This window comes from Lagopus leucura, unplaced genomic scaffold, assembly GCF_019238085.1.
Source record: "Lagopus leucura isolate 7727_CA_CO unplaced genomic scaffold, USGS_WTPT01 Super-Scaffold_73, whole genome shotgun sequence".
NCBI lineage: Eukaryota > Metazoa > Chordata > Aves > Galliformes > Phasianidae > Lagopus > Lagopus leucura.
The window spans coordinates 73,336,786-73,351,809 of record NW_024962252.1 but is presented as its reverse complement, the minus strand read 5'-3'; the positions used below and the strand labels follow the sequence as shown (position 1 = coordinate 73,351,809).

The window sequence follows — 15,024 nt, the reverse complement described above, 5'->3', positions numbered from 1 at the left end:
GCCGGGCCATCGCAGGCCACTCGCTACGGGCCGACTGTGACACATGGACCCAGGGGGAGGGGGGGCCTCCGCCAGGCTCCCCAGCAGCTCCGGACCGAGCCGGCACCTGCCGGGCTGTGCGCTCCAGCACCGCGCTGGCCCCCGCCCAGCACATCTCTCAGCCCCATGCAGCTCCTCTCTTCCCATTAAGGCAGCGGAGCGCGCACGGGTCGGGAGGAAAACGTGCCCGAGCCAAGAGCCGGAGCCGAGCGGGGGCCGCGGCCTCGACACTTCCCTCCTCCTCTGAGCCTCACGAACCCCCCCGCCCGGCGATAGCCGCCCCTCCGCCGTGCCCGGCCCCAACCGCGGGGACGGAGCGAGGCGCTGGGGTGGGGGGAGCGGCTCCCCGCCCGCGCTGCGGAGCTGGGCGGCAGCCAGCCCGGTTATTTTAAGCCCTGTCCTCCGGCTGCGGAGGAGAGGCAGTGCCACGGATCCCGCTCGGGCTCCCAGTCCCAGCCTCGGAAGCTACCCCCTTTTCCCTAGCGCTGGCACACAGCAGTGTCCGTACGAGCTGCTCCTTTCTCTTCCTCGCTGCCACGAACCAGAGAGGCTGAAGCCAGCACGGCCCGGAGTCACTACTGCGGAACAACCTGCATGTGGGAAACCGCTGCGCCCGGCCACTGCGCGTGGTGCCTGCAGGTGCCCTGCACTGAGCAATCGAGGTTTGTTGAGCAGGCAGCAGCTGCCCTGTTGAGCAGCCGTGGGAGACGGCCCCGGTGGCCGTGGGATGAGCTGAGCTGGGGGCACAGCATGGGCCCAAGTTCCTCGGGGGAGAGGGGGGAAGGGAGGTGCCAGGCACTGAGCCCAGCCCTGACAACCCCTTCCTCAGCAGCCACTGCCACCCTCCTTGGCAAGGACCCAGAGCCCCACTGTGGGCTGGATGAAGAAGCTCTCACACCAAGTGTCTATCTGTTTTTTAATAAAAACAACCCTCCCACCCTTGCCTGTACTGCGTGTGGGGAGACACCTGGGGGCAAGCACCCTGTGCCAGAAAGGGGAGCTGGGGTGCAGTGCAGCCTCACCCTGGGGAGGGGGTGAGTGGTGAGCTGGTGCTGAGAGCAGACATGGTGCAAGGATGGCACCTGAGAGGAGGAAAATGGACAGACTTCGTGTCACTCCTTCTTCCCAAAGAACTTCTTGAAGACTGATTTGTTCTTGGGGCGAGGGGTCTTCTCCCCCAGCATATCCTGTGGGCTCCCTGGCTGGGCCACGAAGGAGTGGCAGCGTGCCCTGGGCATGGCTGCTGCTTGCTCACTGATGTACAGCGTGACCGAGTAGCTGCTCCCGGCCTCCGGTGGCTCCTGGGGCACAGCCACAGGCATGATCTTCTGGTAGGTGGCTGTGGGAGGGAGCAGTGAGCGGGGATGGGGATACCAGCTCTGTGCCAGAGCAGCACCATGCAGGTGGCTGCAAGGGACGAGGGCACTGGTGCCATCTCCTGGCAGTGACAGCGAAGCCAGCGCCTAGCCCAGAGCAGCCATGCTTCAGCCTGGCCCAAAGTGTAGGAGATGCCTCCTGGTGGGACTGGTGACCCATCCCACCACCACTACCACTCCAACCAATGCCAGTGGGTGGGATGGGGACTACTGGGCAGGGCTGCCCCACACACGTGTGCACTGCCATACCTGAGGTGAAGGAGTAGGACCTCCGCTTGTTGGCCACCAGCCCGTAGTCAGTGTCTGGGCAGCTGTTGTCCCACAGCCCAGGGGACATCCTGGGTGACCACTGTTGTTCCCTGGACCCAGCTGCATGGCTGGTGGCACCACAGACATCCTCTGAAGCAGAAAAGAGACATGCTGGGAGCAGGGGGAGCAAGACATCTGGGAGATGCACACTGAAGCGGAAACATGCTCTATAAGAGTGGGTTGCCTTGACCCAAATGCAAGATACAGCACAGTGCTGTGACACAAGCCAAGGCACCTCAGGACAACCTGTATCATCCCCATAGAATATAGAGAAATCCACTGGTATCCTCAGGCAAATAACTGAACCTTCTCATCCCCACTCCTGGGCAAGGGACCCTGGGACTCCTCGCCCACACCCCACTGCCTTCCAGCCTGACCCACAGCCTACAGCTTCCTCCAGAGCTGTCTCCTTCACACCCCTCAGAGCTTGGAGAGGAGGCAGCGGGCTGTATGTGGGCAACAAGTAGGGGAGACTCTATGGGCCCTGGATGTAGGAGGACATCAAGACAAGGAAGTCACCTGCTGCCACTGTCCCATCAGTTGGGCCATCCTGGGTGCCCAGAGGCTGTTGCAGCCGGGTATTAGAGCAGGGCAGCATCAAAATCTCCGGGCTCTTGGCAGTCATGGCCTGGTGGTGTCCCTGCAGGTGGGGACTCCCAGGGCTGGGCACCTTGCAGAACCTGGAAAAGAGCAGAGATGTACCAAGTAGGTTTGATGGAGCTCAGAGCTTCTATGGAAGGACCAAGGGGAATAAGCATCTAATACCCACTGACACAAAGTGCCTAATGGCATGCTACTGCTGTGGTGTGGGTTGCCAGATGCAATGAGAGGAGGGCAACCCCCACCATCAAGCACAGCACAGTGCTACCCCAGGAGTTAGCTGGCCCCTGGCTACTCACCCCCCAGCAGCCCTGGGGCTCTCAATGCATTGTGTGGCTGCCTGGAAGTAATCCACTTCAGGGAAACCTGGGGAACAGCAAACAGCATGTTGGGGCACAGGGACACAAATCAGCAGCAGAGCTGCACTCTGGCTGTCCCCATCCCACCAGCTCCAAGGACTGTAGGCAGGGTAGGCCTGCTTCTCCTGCCCACCCAGGGGCCGCTCACCTGAGTTCTGCTGCAGCTTGGAGACCCATTCATTCATGAGGGGCTGGGAGGGGGCCCTCAGGAGGTACTCGGAGCCATCCCGCAGCCTGGGAGAGGAGAATAAGTCAACAGCAAGACCAGCATGCCTTGCAGATGGATGCCATCTCTGTACTCACTGCAGCCTGAAGCAGTTGGTCTTCTTCATGTACTCAGTGTCTGGTGTGCAGATGGCCCCGGCGAGGTTCAGGGGAAGGGCCACCACGGAGCTCTGCAGCGAAGGGAAGGGCAAAAGCAGCGATGAGCTCTCAGTTCCCTAAGGGGGGAAGACCCCCCCCCTTCACACAGCCCACAGCACTGTACCTTGAGGCTGTCCCTGCGGTCCTGGTAGAAGCACAATGTCTGCCTCATCAGCACAGCGTGGAAGAGGCCCCAGGTACGGCAGCTCGCCTGTGTGATGTGGGTGGGGATGGCTGTGACATGCAGCGGCTGCTCTCCCCACAGCCTCAAGCCCCAGCGCCCTGCTCCTAAAGCAGCCATACCTTTCTGCCCCCTGCCTGCAGCACGTGTTTCCTTTCCAGAGTCCCCTCCATCATCTGGAACTCCACTTTCCCGGTGGCAGCCTGCAAGCAGAGCAGAGCAGCGTTTGGTGAAACGGCACTGGCTCAGCCCAGGGCAGACCCCCCAGCCCAGCGCTGACCTTGCTGCCCTCTCTCTCCTCTTCCTGCTGCCTGTGCTGATCCCACACGCCGGGGTTGTCCGAGGGGGCTGTGGATGGCGGCTCCTCCAAACACCGGGTGACCCCATGGCTCTTCTCCCCAGGTGGGCTGTGCAGGAGCTGGGCAGCGCCGGGCAGGGTGAACTTGGCCACCAGCACATTGTTGGCTGCTGAGAGGATGAGGGGCCCGCCACCTGTGTTGGAGCTGGGGGGGCTGCCTGCTGTGTGGCCAGGTGCCCGCTGCTGACCTGCCCCATCCCAGATGGCCTGCAGCTCCTCCTCCTCCTCCTCAAACTGCCTGTGGGCAGGGTGGCACACCTCGGTGGTACCCAGCTCCGGGCTGGGGGGCTGTGGGGGGCCCAGCGCCCACTCAAAGACAGAGAGCTGGGTGGGAGCAGTGGAGGAAGCGCAGGCAGCACTGGGGACTGCTCCTGCCCTGCCCGAGGAGCTGGTGGGGGATGGCCCCAGCTCAAGACGAGCAGCTTCATGATGCCTGGCCCTTCTTTCAGGGCTGCTATCCTCGTATGAGTGGGCAGCCAATGCGTCCCGCTCCCGGCTGCTGACACGGGGCGGCCGGCTCAGGCAAGAGTCCAGGATTCCCTCACCAGCACTGCTGGGTTGCCGTGGGCTGCCGCGTTCCTCCAGGCCCCAGGCCTTGTGCCGGCCATAGCTGGGGTTGAAGCTCACCTCTTCAAACCACGTTCCTCGCTCGCCCTTAGGGGCCTTCCCCAGATCTTGACTTTGCCTCCCCGTGCCCTCCTTCTGCCGCCCGGCCTCGCAGCTGGGCTGCCAGAGCCGCACTCCCGTGCCCTGCCTCTCCTCCTCCTGTGGTGCCGCTTCCCGGAGGCACCCCAGGTCCTTGGGCAGTTCCAGGCTCAGCACGGAGCCCAGAGCGAGCTGGGGGCACACGGGCTTTGACCCTGGGGAGAAGCAACGGGGCTGGGGGTGCCCAGGGGCCGCCCCGCACTCAGCATCAATGTCCCGCACCAAAGGGTTCTTCACGTACAGCAGCAGCTCTCCAAGTGGGGGGCTGGGAGCTGCTCCCGCCGCCTTCCTGCGGCCGCACTTGAGAGGCCATGTGTTGGTGGGGCCGCGGCGCTCCTCGGGCGGGGGCTGCAGGGAGCTGGAGCCCATGATGCCCTGCAGCGTCAGCAGCCGTGCCTGCTCAGCCCTTGCCCGCTCCCTCCGCTGCAGGCTGTTGAAGAGGGATCCGGCCCCGGCTTTGGGCAGGGTGTGTGAAGCTGGTGATGTGCCAGCACTGGGTGCTGGTGGGCGGCAGGATGCGGCAGGCGGTCGCTTTGCTGCCTGCGGTGTGCTGGAACTCTTCCTGGCTTTCTCCCCATAGCTCTCCTCCAGTGGTGCCTGCGGACACAAAGCAGCAGACCGGTGATGGCGGTGCTCCCAAAACAATTGTACAGCCCTGGGCATGTGGAACTGGGAGCACACAGCTTTCCCCAGCACCCAGTCCTCTAGGCAGCAGTTTGGCCTAGAGGAGCTGGAGTGCATCTCCCAGCACCCTGGGAACTGCCACCCCCAGCCCTTGGGGCAGCTTGCAGCCCCTCACCCTCAGTGCCAGGCACATTGCTGTGGCAAAGCAGGGCAGCACAAATCCAGAGCGGGTGGGTTCACACCATGCAGCCACTGCCCCACATGCAGCCTCCCCACGCTGTTACCTCTTCCAGCAGCTGGTGAGGCAGCTTTCTCTTTCGCTTTAAACTACCCCAAGTGTTTCCTAAAAGCCCCTGGCAACGCTTCCAAAGCGTTTTAGAGCCTGAGGGTTTACTGGCAGGGAGCTGAGCAGCAGGAGAGAGATAGAGAGAGGTGAGGGAATGTGAGGTGAGGATCTTTAGCAAGGGGAGTGCAGACAAACAGGTAGCACAACCTCATCCTTAGCCCTTGGGAATCGCTCAGCATCCAGCAGAGACTTAGGCCTTGGGACAGCCCAGCCAGGTGCCACCATGGGAGATGCCCTACAAGCCCCCAGCACAGCTCCCCACAGTCCTCCACTTATGGTGCAGCCCCACGTACCGTCCTTGGCGCCTCCTCAATCTGCACCTTCTTCTTCTCACCCTTCTTGCTGATGCTCAGGATCAAGTTGACTGTTCCCCCCAGCCCGCTGGGGCCCCGTGGCGGCAGCAGCAGCATAGAGGTCTCAGAGGAATCCCAGGCCAGAGCCTCCTCAGGGGGTCCCAAGTTGCTAGGCTCCCCCCAGCTCTGCTCCCCTCCCAGTGGTGTGTCTGAGAGAGGTGATGCTGGCAGGGAGCCCACTGCTCCCACCTGCATCTGCGGCTCTGGACCTGGCTCAGGTGTGGGGAGTGAGCAGAGTGTGATCCTGTCTGGGCTGAGGATGCTCTCCTGAGCATATGGGGCATGCTGCTCCTGGAGATTAAAAAGAAGAAGACAGTAGAGGAAGGGCTGCTCTATTTCAAAGCAATCCTTCCCTTGTCCTGCCTGAAGCACCAGGGCATGACACATCCATCATCTACTTCTGTGCTACCTTCATCCGGAGCTCTCAGTGCACTGGGTGCTCACCTGGCCAGCAGGGGATGCTCGCAAGGGGCTCTCTGGATCTTTCCTGTCCTCCTGCTTGTTCCCGGGGTCCCGCTGGTGCCTCTGTGCTCTCCAGCGCACCAGCACCCAGCCCAGCATGCTCTGCAGCTCCTCCAGGCGCTCCTGGATCTGTGAGGATGGAAAGGAGGTGCTCGGTGGCTCGCAGGGACCTGTACCAATCACCAGGCTCCTTGCCTACAGTCTGCTCTCTCCTCCAGGTCTGCTCCAGCAGGATTTCCGTAGGATGCTGAGAGGCTGCCCACCACTTACCACTGCACTCAAGTTGTGCTCCTCAGCCACCAGCTGCTGCCCTGCTGCTGCCAGCTTCTCAAACTCCTTCAGCTTCCCCTCGATCTTCCTTTCCAGCTCCTCACACTTGGGCTCCAGGAGACCGTGGCTGCTTGGGCTCTCTGAGAAGATCTGAGCCCGCGTGTCCTCTGTCCAGGAGCTGAGGGTACAGGAAGGACAGGCTAAGGTACAGACCAGCTCAGCCCTAGGGAAGCCATTCCTGACCTGTCCTCATCTTCTAGAGAATGTGGTTTCTCAATCATACAAAGTGTCCCAAAAACTGCCAGTGGCTGTTCCTCAGCTGAGCTGAATGACACATGAGATCTTACAGATGATGTCGTGGCCCCCAACTCTGGTTGCAACACTGCTTACGTACATGCCTGCATCCCCAGCTCTAGCAACATCACGTTGTCAGCACCACTGCCACAAAGGTAACCCCCAGCAGCTCACTGTCACTTACATCATGGCCAAGTAATCCTTGAAGAAGTGCCGCAGCCGATCAGCCTGCTGCACGTGGACACGGGTCTCCTGCAGCAGCTCCTGCAGCTCTGCCCACACCCGCAGCGTGCGCTGCGCCTCCCGGCCGATAGGGCACAGGTGTGTGGGGCAGAGCTCTTGCAAATGGAAAGCTTTCTGCTCCAGTTCCTCCAGCCTCCCCTGCAGGCCCTCTGACACCACACGCTGAAGACCAGAGAGAAAAAGAGATTCATGATGCTTAGCACGACATAGTAATGAACTTCCAACTCTTAACCTCAGCACAGGATCCACATTATGTGCTTGTTAGGATGCACCCAACCCATCCCACTTCCCACTGCACAAAAGGGCTGGGGGCAGAGCTACTCTCTGCAGCCGGGATGGGCTCTCCTGCATCCTGGGACTCAGGGCTGGAGAGGAGCACATCGGCAGGGATGTGGGGGCTTTCCTAGGTCATGGAGAGAGTGATGCTGCATTGGGATGATGAGCAAAGCAAAGGGCTGTGGCTTCTCTGCATGCCCGCCTGAGTCACCTCCCCACTGACAGAAAGATGAGCGAGGCACTGGCAGCTGGGCGCTGGCACACGGGAGCTGACGTAAGTGCTCTCCCTTCCCTGGCCCGAGCTGGGCTCCACTGGAAAATTCCAGCCTGGACACCGTAGTGTGCCAAGGCTGACGACACCTGGGCCCCCGGGAGCCAGTGCCTCCCTGGGATGGCCTCATCCAGCCCTGACACCTCCCTGTAAGGCACCCAGCTGGCCAAGGTGCTCCCAGGCTTACCTCCATTTCCTGCTGCCGGCTCTGCAGGCTCTGCAGCCCCTGGAGGTCCTTCTCGCTTTTCACTGTGGTGAAACCGCTCTCTGCTTGGGCAGTGTCATGAGCCAGGGCCTTGGCTTCACAGCAAAGGGCCTCCAGACGCGGGGACACCTCTGCCACCTGGGTGGGCAGGAGGAGGGAGATGAGTCCCAGTGCAGATGTAGCAGCATGGGAGGGATGGGGACACCCTCCTGTTGCAACACTGATCCCATTTGTGCCCCACAGGGATGAGTCAAGGTGCATTCCCCATCCCAACTTGGTGGCACGTCCAGCTGTGGGTGGACAACCCAGGTGGCATCCCTCAGCCCTCAAGCCCAGTCCCCTACCAGGCGCTCCAGGCTTTCCGTCTCCACTGCCACCTCCACAACCCGCTCACGCTCCTTCATCGCACTGTTCAGCATCTCCACGGCCTCCTGCAGCTCTCCCAAAGGACTGCTCACCTCCTTGCTATCTTCAGACTGGGCAAAGAATGGGGGAAAAGCCCCCTGCGAGCCACGACGCCTGCTCCCTGGCTGAAGCCAAGAAACACTGGGTGAGTGAAGTGGGGAGTGACCCTCTAAGCAGCCAGGCTGGAGAGGGGCCCCCTAGGGTCTCCCTGCCTGCCACAGACCAACCCTTGGGCTGGTCCATCCCAACTGCTCACCACCACAGATCCCTGCTGGTTCCGTGATTCCTCCTCTTGCAGGTTCTGCAGGAACTCAGACAGCACCAAGGAGTCACGCAGGTCAGCAGCTCGGCGCCGCAGTGCTGACTGCACTCGTGCCAGCCTACAGGGACAGGTGTCTGACATGAGGAACAGGACCCCCTGCAGCTCCTCAGGTGGAGCATCCATCTGCCTCCTTACCCACCCTGAGACCAGGGAAGACGCAGCCTGCCCTTGCTACTCACTTCTCCTCCACCATCTCCACCTTCCTCTGCATCTTCCTTGCCCCTTCACGCTCCATTGATGTCTCGCTCGCTGCCTCCTGCCGCAGTGCCTGGAGCTTGAGGCCGCACAGCATGAGCTGCTTCTCCAGCTGGTCTGTCCCCTCCAGGTCCCGCCGCAGCTCCGTGGGGCTTCGCATGGGGGCTGGCTCTGAGAGTGACCTGGCCACTGCTTGCAGCCATCTTTCAGCACGGTCCAGCTCCCCAACCAGCCTCAGTGCCTGCAGAGGCAGCGAGGAGGTAAGAACAGCTCCACCACTGGCTCTGAACCACTCAGGGGTGCAGGAAGCCCTTCCATGGGACCCAACATGCAGGTGATGTTGCTCACCTTATCGATTTCCCGCAGCACCGCACCATTCTCCTGGTGCTTCCTCTGCAAGTCCTCCCACAGCTCACCCAGCTCCCGCAGCATGGCCTCCACCTGTGGGCTGCCCGCTTTCTCCTGCCCCTCCTGGAGGGGAAAGTGTGGTCAGGACGGCCCTGTCCAACGATCCCCTGTTGCCCCGTGCCAGACAGGGCTTCAGCGCCAGAGCTGGAGCTGTGGTCCAGCATGGCCCTACCTGGCAGGCATCCTGCACCTGGGCCTCCAGTGGCCGTGTGCCCTGATCAGCCTCTGCCTCTGTAGGTACTCTCCTCTTCCTGCAGAGGGGGGGGACAGTCAGGCATGGGGAACCCCGTCCTTGGGGCTTCACTGGGAATGAAGGAGCTGGGGCTGCCACGATGTCCCCCCAGTCCAAGCACCTTTCTGCCCCCCTGGGGAGGAACTTTAAATGCAAGGGACAAGCTGGGTCCCAGCAGGTGTCCCTCTGCTTCCATTCCACTCTCAACAGGCACCTCCCAAGCCCATACCTCTTGCTGTCCCCGCCCACTGCTGCAGATCCGGGGCTACTCCTCTCGCCTTGCATGTGCTCCACCGTCTTCCTTGACATGTCCTTCTGCACCTGCAGCACAAAATGACCCGTGCCTCCTTTGCCCAGCCCAAAGTGTGTTTAGCTTTGTATGACTGAGGGACTCATTGCTATGACTCTCTGTATCTCAGCCTTGGCTGAATGACAGTGTTTGGCCAACAACTAAACTCCCACAGGCTCGTCTGTCTCCCTGCTGCAGCCCTGGAGATGCTGGGGCAGCAGGGCTGAACTGCCATGCTCACCGTGACACCAGGACCTCTCTTCTGTCTGTCTCCTGTGTTCTTCCCCTCCAACTCCTGGATACTAACATGTCCACAGGGCTCAGTGATTGCAGCTACAGCTTCACTCCCTGGGAAACCACTCACTCGAACCAGTGCCGGAGCCTTCTCGTTCCTGGAAAGGGGCAGAGAGAAGTGTGGTATAGAGGGTACAGGATGGACTGGAGCTCAGGGAGCAAGGTGGGAGCTGCCCTACCTCAGTGCCTGCTGGAGCTGGGCCCAGCTCTCCTTCACATCTCGGTGTTTGGCAGTGACACGAGCTGCCAAACTGGGCTGCAGGCTGAGCAGCTGGGACACAGTCACGTCCAGCATCTGGAGGAAAGGGAGCAGGCGGAGAGCAGTGTCAGGACTGCTGAGGGATGTAGTGGCTGTTTGTCCCCCTGCTGTCCCCCAGGGTATCTCCTCCCATGGGTGCCAGAGCTGACCTGGTAAGACACATGAATCTGTCTGCCAGGATGCTACCGTGGCTTGGAGGATGAGCTCTGTACTTACCATCACTTGGCTGGCTATGTCCCTGACATCCTGATCCCGGCCTATCTCAGCTTCCCCTTGCTTCCCCATGCTGCAGACACTCTTCCACTGTAAGAAGAAGCTATGATCAGTGGTGGGAGAGGGACAGGACCTGCTGACATGTCAAACACATCATCCAGCAAAGCTGTGCTTGCTGTACTGGGCCCTCATCCCACACTGAGCTCTGTCCCCCAGCTCCCTGAACTCCGTGCCCAGAAAATGCTCAGCATGGCAGCTTCCACGCAAGGCATGAGAATGGGGTGCTCCCCACCCAACTTCACTCTGCATGGGGCTGTGTGGTCCTGGGGCTCAAGCGCCAGTACCTTGGCATGGATGGCATCCAGTAGGGCATCCGCTTGCTGCAGGAAGGCAGCAACCTCCAGGGCCAGCTGCAGAGCCTCGTGGTGCTCCTTTAGAGTCCCCTGCAGCCGCAGCCACCTGCACAGATGGGAAGGCAGAAGTGAAGGGTGAACTGTGCCACGGTGCTGGCTGCACCAGCAGGAAATCCAACTCTGCCCCACATAGCCCACACTGCCTCTGCTCACATCTTATTGAGGTGCTTGCGCCGGGCAGAGATGCTCCTGCTCTCACTTTTGCCATGTTTCTCTAGCTTCTGGGCCAGGCTGTTAAGCTCCTCATGCAGGTTCTGGAACTGCTGCTCCTCCTGCTCATACAGAGACAGAAAGAAGAGACAGAGATGTGAGGCCTCACTTGCAAGCTGGAAGGCAGAGATGGAGTGGGCTGTGAGGCTGAAAATCAACCTCCAGCAGCCTCTTACCTGCTTCAAGTCGAGGATGCGGCGGGTGAGCTGGATCTTGTCTGGGCTCTCCTGCAAGAGTGCTTCCAGGGATGGCTTCTCCTCCTGGGACAGGGGAGGCGGTGAGCAGGCAGGGACACAGCTGGCGTCCCACCCCAGAGCATGCTTCCCACAGCCCGCACCTTGCTCCGCATCCAGGCCTCCAGCCGCTCTGCCTTCCTGCCAAAGTCCTGCAGACTGCGCAGCCCACCCAGGGCCCGGCTCTGGCTGGCAGCTGTCTGTCTCAGGAGCTGCCACTGTTCCCGCAGGGCCAGCAGCTGCCTCCGCACCGCCTCGGCACAGGGGCTCGGCCCACACATCAGCTGCTCACCCATCTGCAGGGCCATACTCAGCACCAGGGGCTCCCAGGGCTGTGCCCTATCACGAAAGCCTTGGGCAGGGGGGGAGCTCACCTGGTTGAGCTTTATCAATGTGTTCTCAAAGTCCTTCATCTCCCTCTGCAGGGTCTGAGCTGCCTGTTCCCAGTCCTGGAGGTCACAGCCATCCTTCAGGTCCCGCAGCTTGCCTCGCACCCAGCCTTCTGCCTGCAGCATGGGAAGAGCTGTGTGTGCGAATGCCTCTAACAGAGCACATAGACTCAACCCACCCTGGCACAATGGGGCAGGATGGCGAGCAGCCGCCTTCCCTGCCTGCTCCATCCCAGCGGGAGCAGCTTCTCACCCCCACTCCCTCTTTGCTGCCCGTTCCCATGCTGCTGGGGAGGGAACAGATGAGGAGGAAGGCGGGAAGGCGCCCGCACACGTGGGGAGGAAGCAGGGCCCGCTGCGGGCTGACCCCCTCTCCCGGGGCTGACAGCCAGGCGGAGGCGGCCAAGCATGATCTCACGCAGCAACAATGGCTCTGCTCGAGGCCGCTGCGCAGCTCTTCCCGCCCCACCGCCCGCACGGAGGGCAGCCGGCCCCAACCCACGCCCCGCCGGGCTCACCTGCAGCACCTCCCGGTTGAATTGGGCGAGCGGGGGGCTCGGCTCAGGCAGACCCGGGGGTCCCACAGCAATCTGCCCGCTGCTTCTTGCTGCCGCCAGCTCCTTGCTCCTGGGGCTCTCCCTGTGGGGTGCTGCTGGGGGGGCTCCCACCAGCTGGAGAGAGGGGGGGGGATCAGCGTGCTGCCCCAGGGCCCTCCACACCACCTCCAGGACAGGCACGTGGTTTGGAAGCCTGGCTCAGCTTTGTGGGCCTGCCTCGACCCTCAGTCCACCACCCTGCCAACATGTTTGGAGCGCTCTTGGCCCGTTCCCAGACCTCGGTCCCGGGCACCACGCTCATGGCTCCTCTAGCACGTGCCCACAGCATGGTGACACACAGCATGGTGCTCCTGAGTCACACCATGGAGGATGGAAGGGCACAAAGCGACCCAAGGAGACCCCTGCTCCTGTTGAAGGGAGAAACATAGCCTCTCCCTGGGGCCCGGCGCTGACGAAACACACTGTCAAGGCTCCAGCTCTGCCGGGGGCCATGGCGAAGGTCAGCCAGCACGAGGAGCTGGCCCCACTCCAAGCACGGCCCTGGGACCAGCTGCACAGAGCTGGGGGGAGTGCGGCCACCCGGAGCTCATTCCCAGCATGGTGGCTGGGCTCCACCGCCCCCAAGGACAGTGCTACACCCAACCCTGTCACAGCTGAGCCCGGGCACAGTGGGGAGCACCAAGCCAGCCCAGGCTGGAGCTGATTTCACTTCATGCCAGGTCCAGCCATGCCAGCCTCCAGCTCGCCCCAGGCATGGAGGAGATGCAGGGATCTGCACTCCACAGCCGGCTTCCCAGGTGGCACGAGGCAGCGGCTCTCCAAGGACCCAGTGGTCCTGCTGGCTGGCACCTCCTGGGAGCAGGGCTGTGAGGCTGGGCAGTGGCTGCAGGCTCCTAAGCACTGTGGCATGTGCTGCCCTGCTGATGACATGGGAGCTGCATTTCAAAGCCTTTCTGCCTAACCACAAGAAGTACTTTCTTTTTTTTCCTCTCTCTTTTTTTTTTTTTTTTTTTTTTTCAAATAGCAGCACAAATTCTCAGGCCCTTCTGCAACTCTGACATCTTCAGCCTCTGCACACAGCAGCAGTCCATAGCCCACTGCCTCCCTCTGGGACCCACAAACCCAGAGCCAGCCCCACTGTGCCCACTAGCCCCATGCATGCCCCAAGGCTCCCTTTGCCTCATTTCTGAGCAGACTCCTTGGCAGCAAACCCACAGCCCCTTCTGTCAGCCCCAAACCATGCCTGTGGCTGGGATGCTCAGGATACGTACCATACCAAAAGGGGAACCTCTGTCCACGGGAGAGCAGAAACCACCGGACCGCGGGCTGCCAGCCTCATGCTTCTCATCCTCAGCATCCACATCCTTCCTGAGAAAGACCTAGAGGAGGTCCAGGCAGGTCCCCATCAGCATCTCAGTGGTCTCAGCATCTTGTGCCAGCCACTCCCTGCCTAGGCAGGGATATACTGACTGCAGGCATCCTTCTCCCGCACAGCATAGCAGGGCAGGAAAAGCACAAGCCCACCGGGAGCTGCCACGCCTGGTGGTCCGGGAGATGAGAACTGAAACGCGGCTAACTCACAGGGAAGGGCCGCCGCGGGACAGAGAGGTCACGGGTGTGAGCGGGAGAGGCAGGGGAAGGGAGCCCGGGAGCCGTGGGTAGGTATGAAGAGAAGCATGGAGAGGAGCCCCAGTGAGCTGCTGTGTTCCTGCCCCGGCGCCACTGCCCGTCCCACAGGGAGCCGCTCCATCCTTCCACCCGCACGCCGCATCCCTGCACAGCCGACCCCCGCTCTCAGCCGCACACCCCCGGGCCGTGTGGACAGGAAGGGCCGCTCCCGACCGCGCACCGCGCCGAGCACATGGCGCTGCCTTATATGAGCGCGGGGAGCCCTCGGCCGCTGCCCGGAGCTGTACGCGTGCCGGAGGGAGCGGCGCGGCTCCGCCTGGCCTTTATTGGCAATGCAGAGAGCGGCTGGCAGAGCGCTGCGCGGTCCTCTCGGCGCTGTCCCGCCGCGAAGCAGCCGCCGCGGGCCGCCTTCACACGGCAGCGGGATCCCCGTCCCCGCACGCGGGGGTCTCGGCGCCGCCGGGTCGGGGCGGGGAGGGCGGCCGCCAGGCTCCGTCCCGCTCCCGGCGAGGGCAGCGGCCTCCGTGAGTCACTTCCCTTCTCCCGGCCTCGGTTTCCCCTCTGGTCAAAGCGGGGGGGGCGAATTCCCGGCTCTCCGCACGCGGCCGCATCCCAAAGGCCGAGCCCCGCTCCTTCCGCAGCCCCGGCGAAAGCCCGGACCCCAGCGGCCCCGGAACCCCGAGCCCTCCAGAAGCGCAGGAGGGCGCAGCAGCCGTCCCGGCAGCCCCGGGACGCGCCGCAACGCCGGGACCCGGCGCCTCGCCCGCTTACCTTGACGTGCGCCGTCCCCGTGCCGCTGTTGTTGTTGTTGTGGTTCTTCTCGCCGCCGGCCCGGGCGGGGTCCCGTTGTGCCCCCGCGTCCCCCCCGTGCCAGTTGGACAGCGTGATCCTCTTGATGGAGCGCCCCAGGGCACCGCGGCTCACCCTCTCCTCCACGCCTGGGCCGGTGCCGGTGCCGCGGGGCTGCTCGCGGGGGCCGGCCCGCGCCTGGGCCAGATACAGGGAGATGCGCTGCTCCAGGCCGGCACGGAGCCCGCGGCGGCCGTCCAGCGCGGAGGCGAGAGCGATGCCGGGGCAGGAGTCGGCGGAGAACTCGGCGGCGCACTTGGGCAGCGAGAGCTTGGTGCTGATGGTGAAGGGCTGCACCTTCCTCGCCGTGCTGCCCGACATCCTCCCGCTGCCCGCCGCCGGGGAGAGGCTCCGGGACGGGCGGGCGGCCGGGGGGGAGCGCGGGCCCGAAGCGGCGGCGCGGCTCCCCCGTTCGCCGTCCCCGGCCGGCTCCTTCCCCGGCACGGGCGCGGCGGTGCCGGGGCGGGCGGCGCGGCGACGGGGCCGCCCCTTC

At 62.8% G+C, this 15,024-nt stretch overlaps 1 protein-coding gene across 3 annotated transcripts; it reads right to left on the bottom strand.

Moving 5' to 3' along the window:
- Nucleotides 1-938: 938 nt before the first annotated feature.
- LOC122192014 (spectrin beta chain, non-erythrocytic 2-like) lies at nucleotides 939-14,882 on the bottom strand. 3 transcript variants are annotated; one of them, XM_042892437.1, is made up of 31 exons: nucleotides 14,454-14,882; nucleotides 13,325-13,432; nucleotides 12,015-12,167; nucleotides 11,482-11,613; nucleotides 11,212-11,403; nucleotides 11,051-11,134; nucleotides 10,818-10,936; nucleotides 10,596-10,710; nucleotides 10,255-10,341; nucleotides 9,959-10,074; nucleotides 9,727-9,877; nucleotides 9,426-9,517; nucleotides 9,137-9,215; nucleotides 8,905-9,027; nucleotides 8,541-8,797; nucleotides 8,296-8,419; nucleotides 7,979-8,164; nucleotides 7,617-7,772; nucleotides 6,824-7,044; nucleotides 6,346-6,523; nucleotides 6,058-6,204; nucleotides 5,554-5,904; nucleotides 3,508-4,887; nucleotides 3,350-3,430; nucleotides 3,171-3,257; nucleotides 2,987-3,078; nucleotides 2,832-2,917; nucleotides 2,624-2,690; nucleotides 2,244-2,404; nucleotides 1,665-1,873; nucleotides 939-1,378 (listed from the first exon to the last, which is right to left on the bottom strand). In XM_042892437.1, exons 1-31 carry the CDS (start codon nucleotides 14,850-14,852, stop codon nucleotides 1,058-1,060), a joined length of 6,054 nt encoding a protein of 2,017 aa, XP_042748371.1. In that variant the 5' UTR covers nucleotides 14,853-14,882; the 3' UTR covers nucleotides 939-1,057. The 3 variants fall into 3 exon arrangements, with proteins under 3 accessions (XP_042748371.1, XP_042748386.1, XP_042748376.1); XM_042892442.1 differs by having other exon boundaries at nucleotides 1,061-1,378; nucleotides 1,665-1,814; nucleotides 14,454-14,881; XM_042892452.1 differs by lacking the exon at nucleotides 11,212-11,403.
- Between the last annotated feature and the right edge of the window lie 142 nt (nucleotides 14,883-15,024).

Coding starts and splice junctions, on each gene's coding strand:
- LOC122192014 (XM_042892437.1), bottom strand. CDS start 14,852: ATGTCGGGCAGCACGGCGAGGAAGGTGCAGCCCTTCACCATCAGCACC. Junction 3,431..3,507: donor AGGAGAGAGAGGGCAGCAAG/GTCAGCGCTGGG, acceptor CTCTGCTTGCAG/GCTGCCACCGGGAAAGTGGA. Junction 3,079..3,170: donor ACCGCAGGGACAGCCTCAAG/GTACAGTGCTGT, acceptor CCTTCGCTGCAG/AGCTCCGTGGTGGCCCTTCC.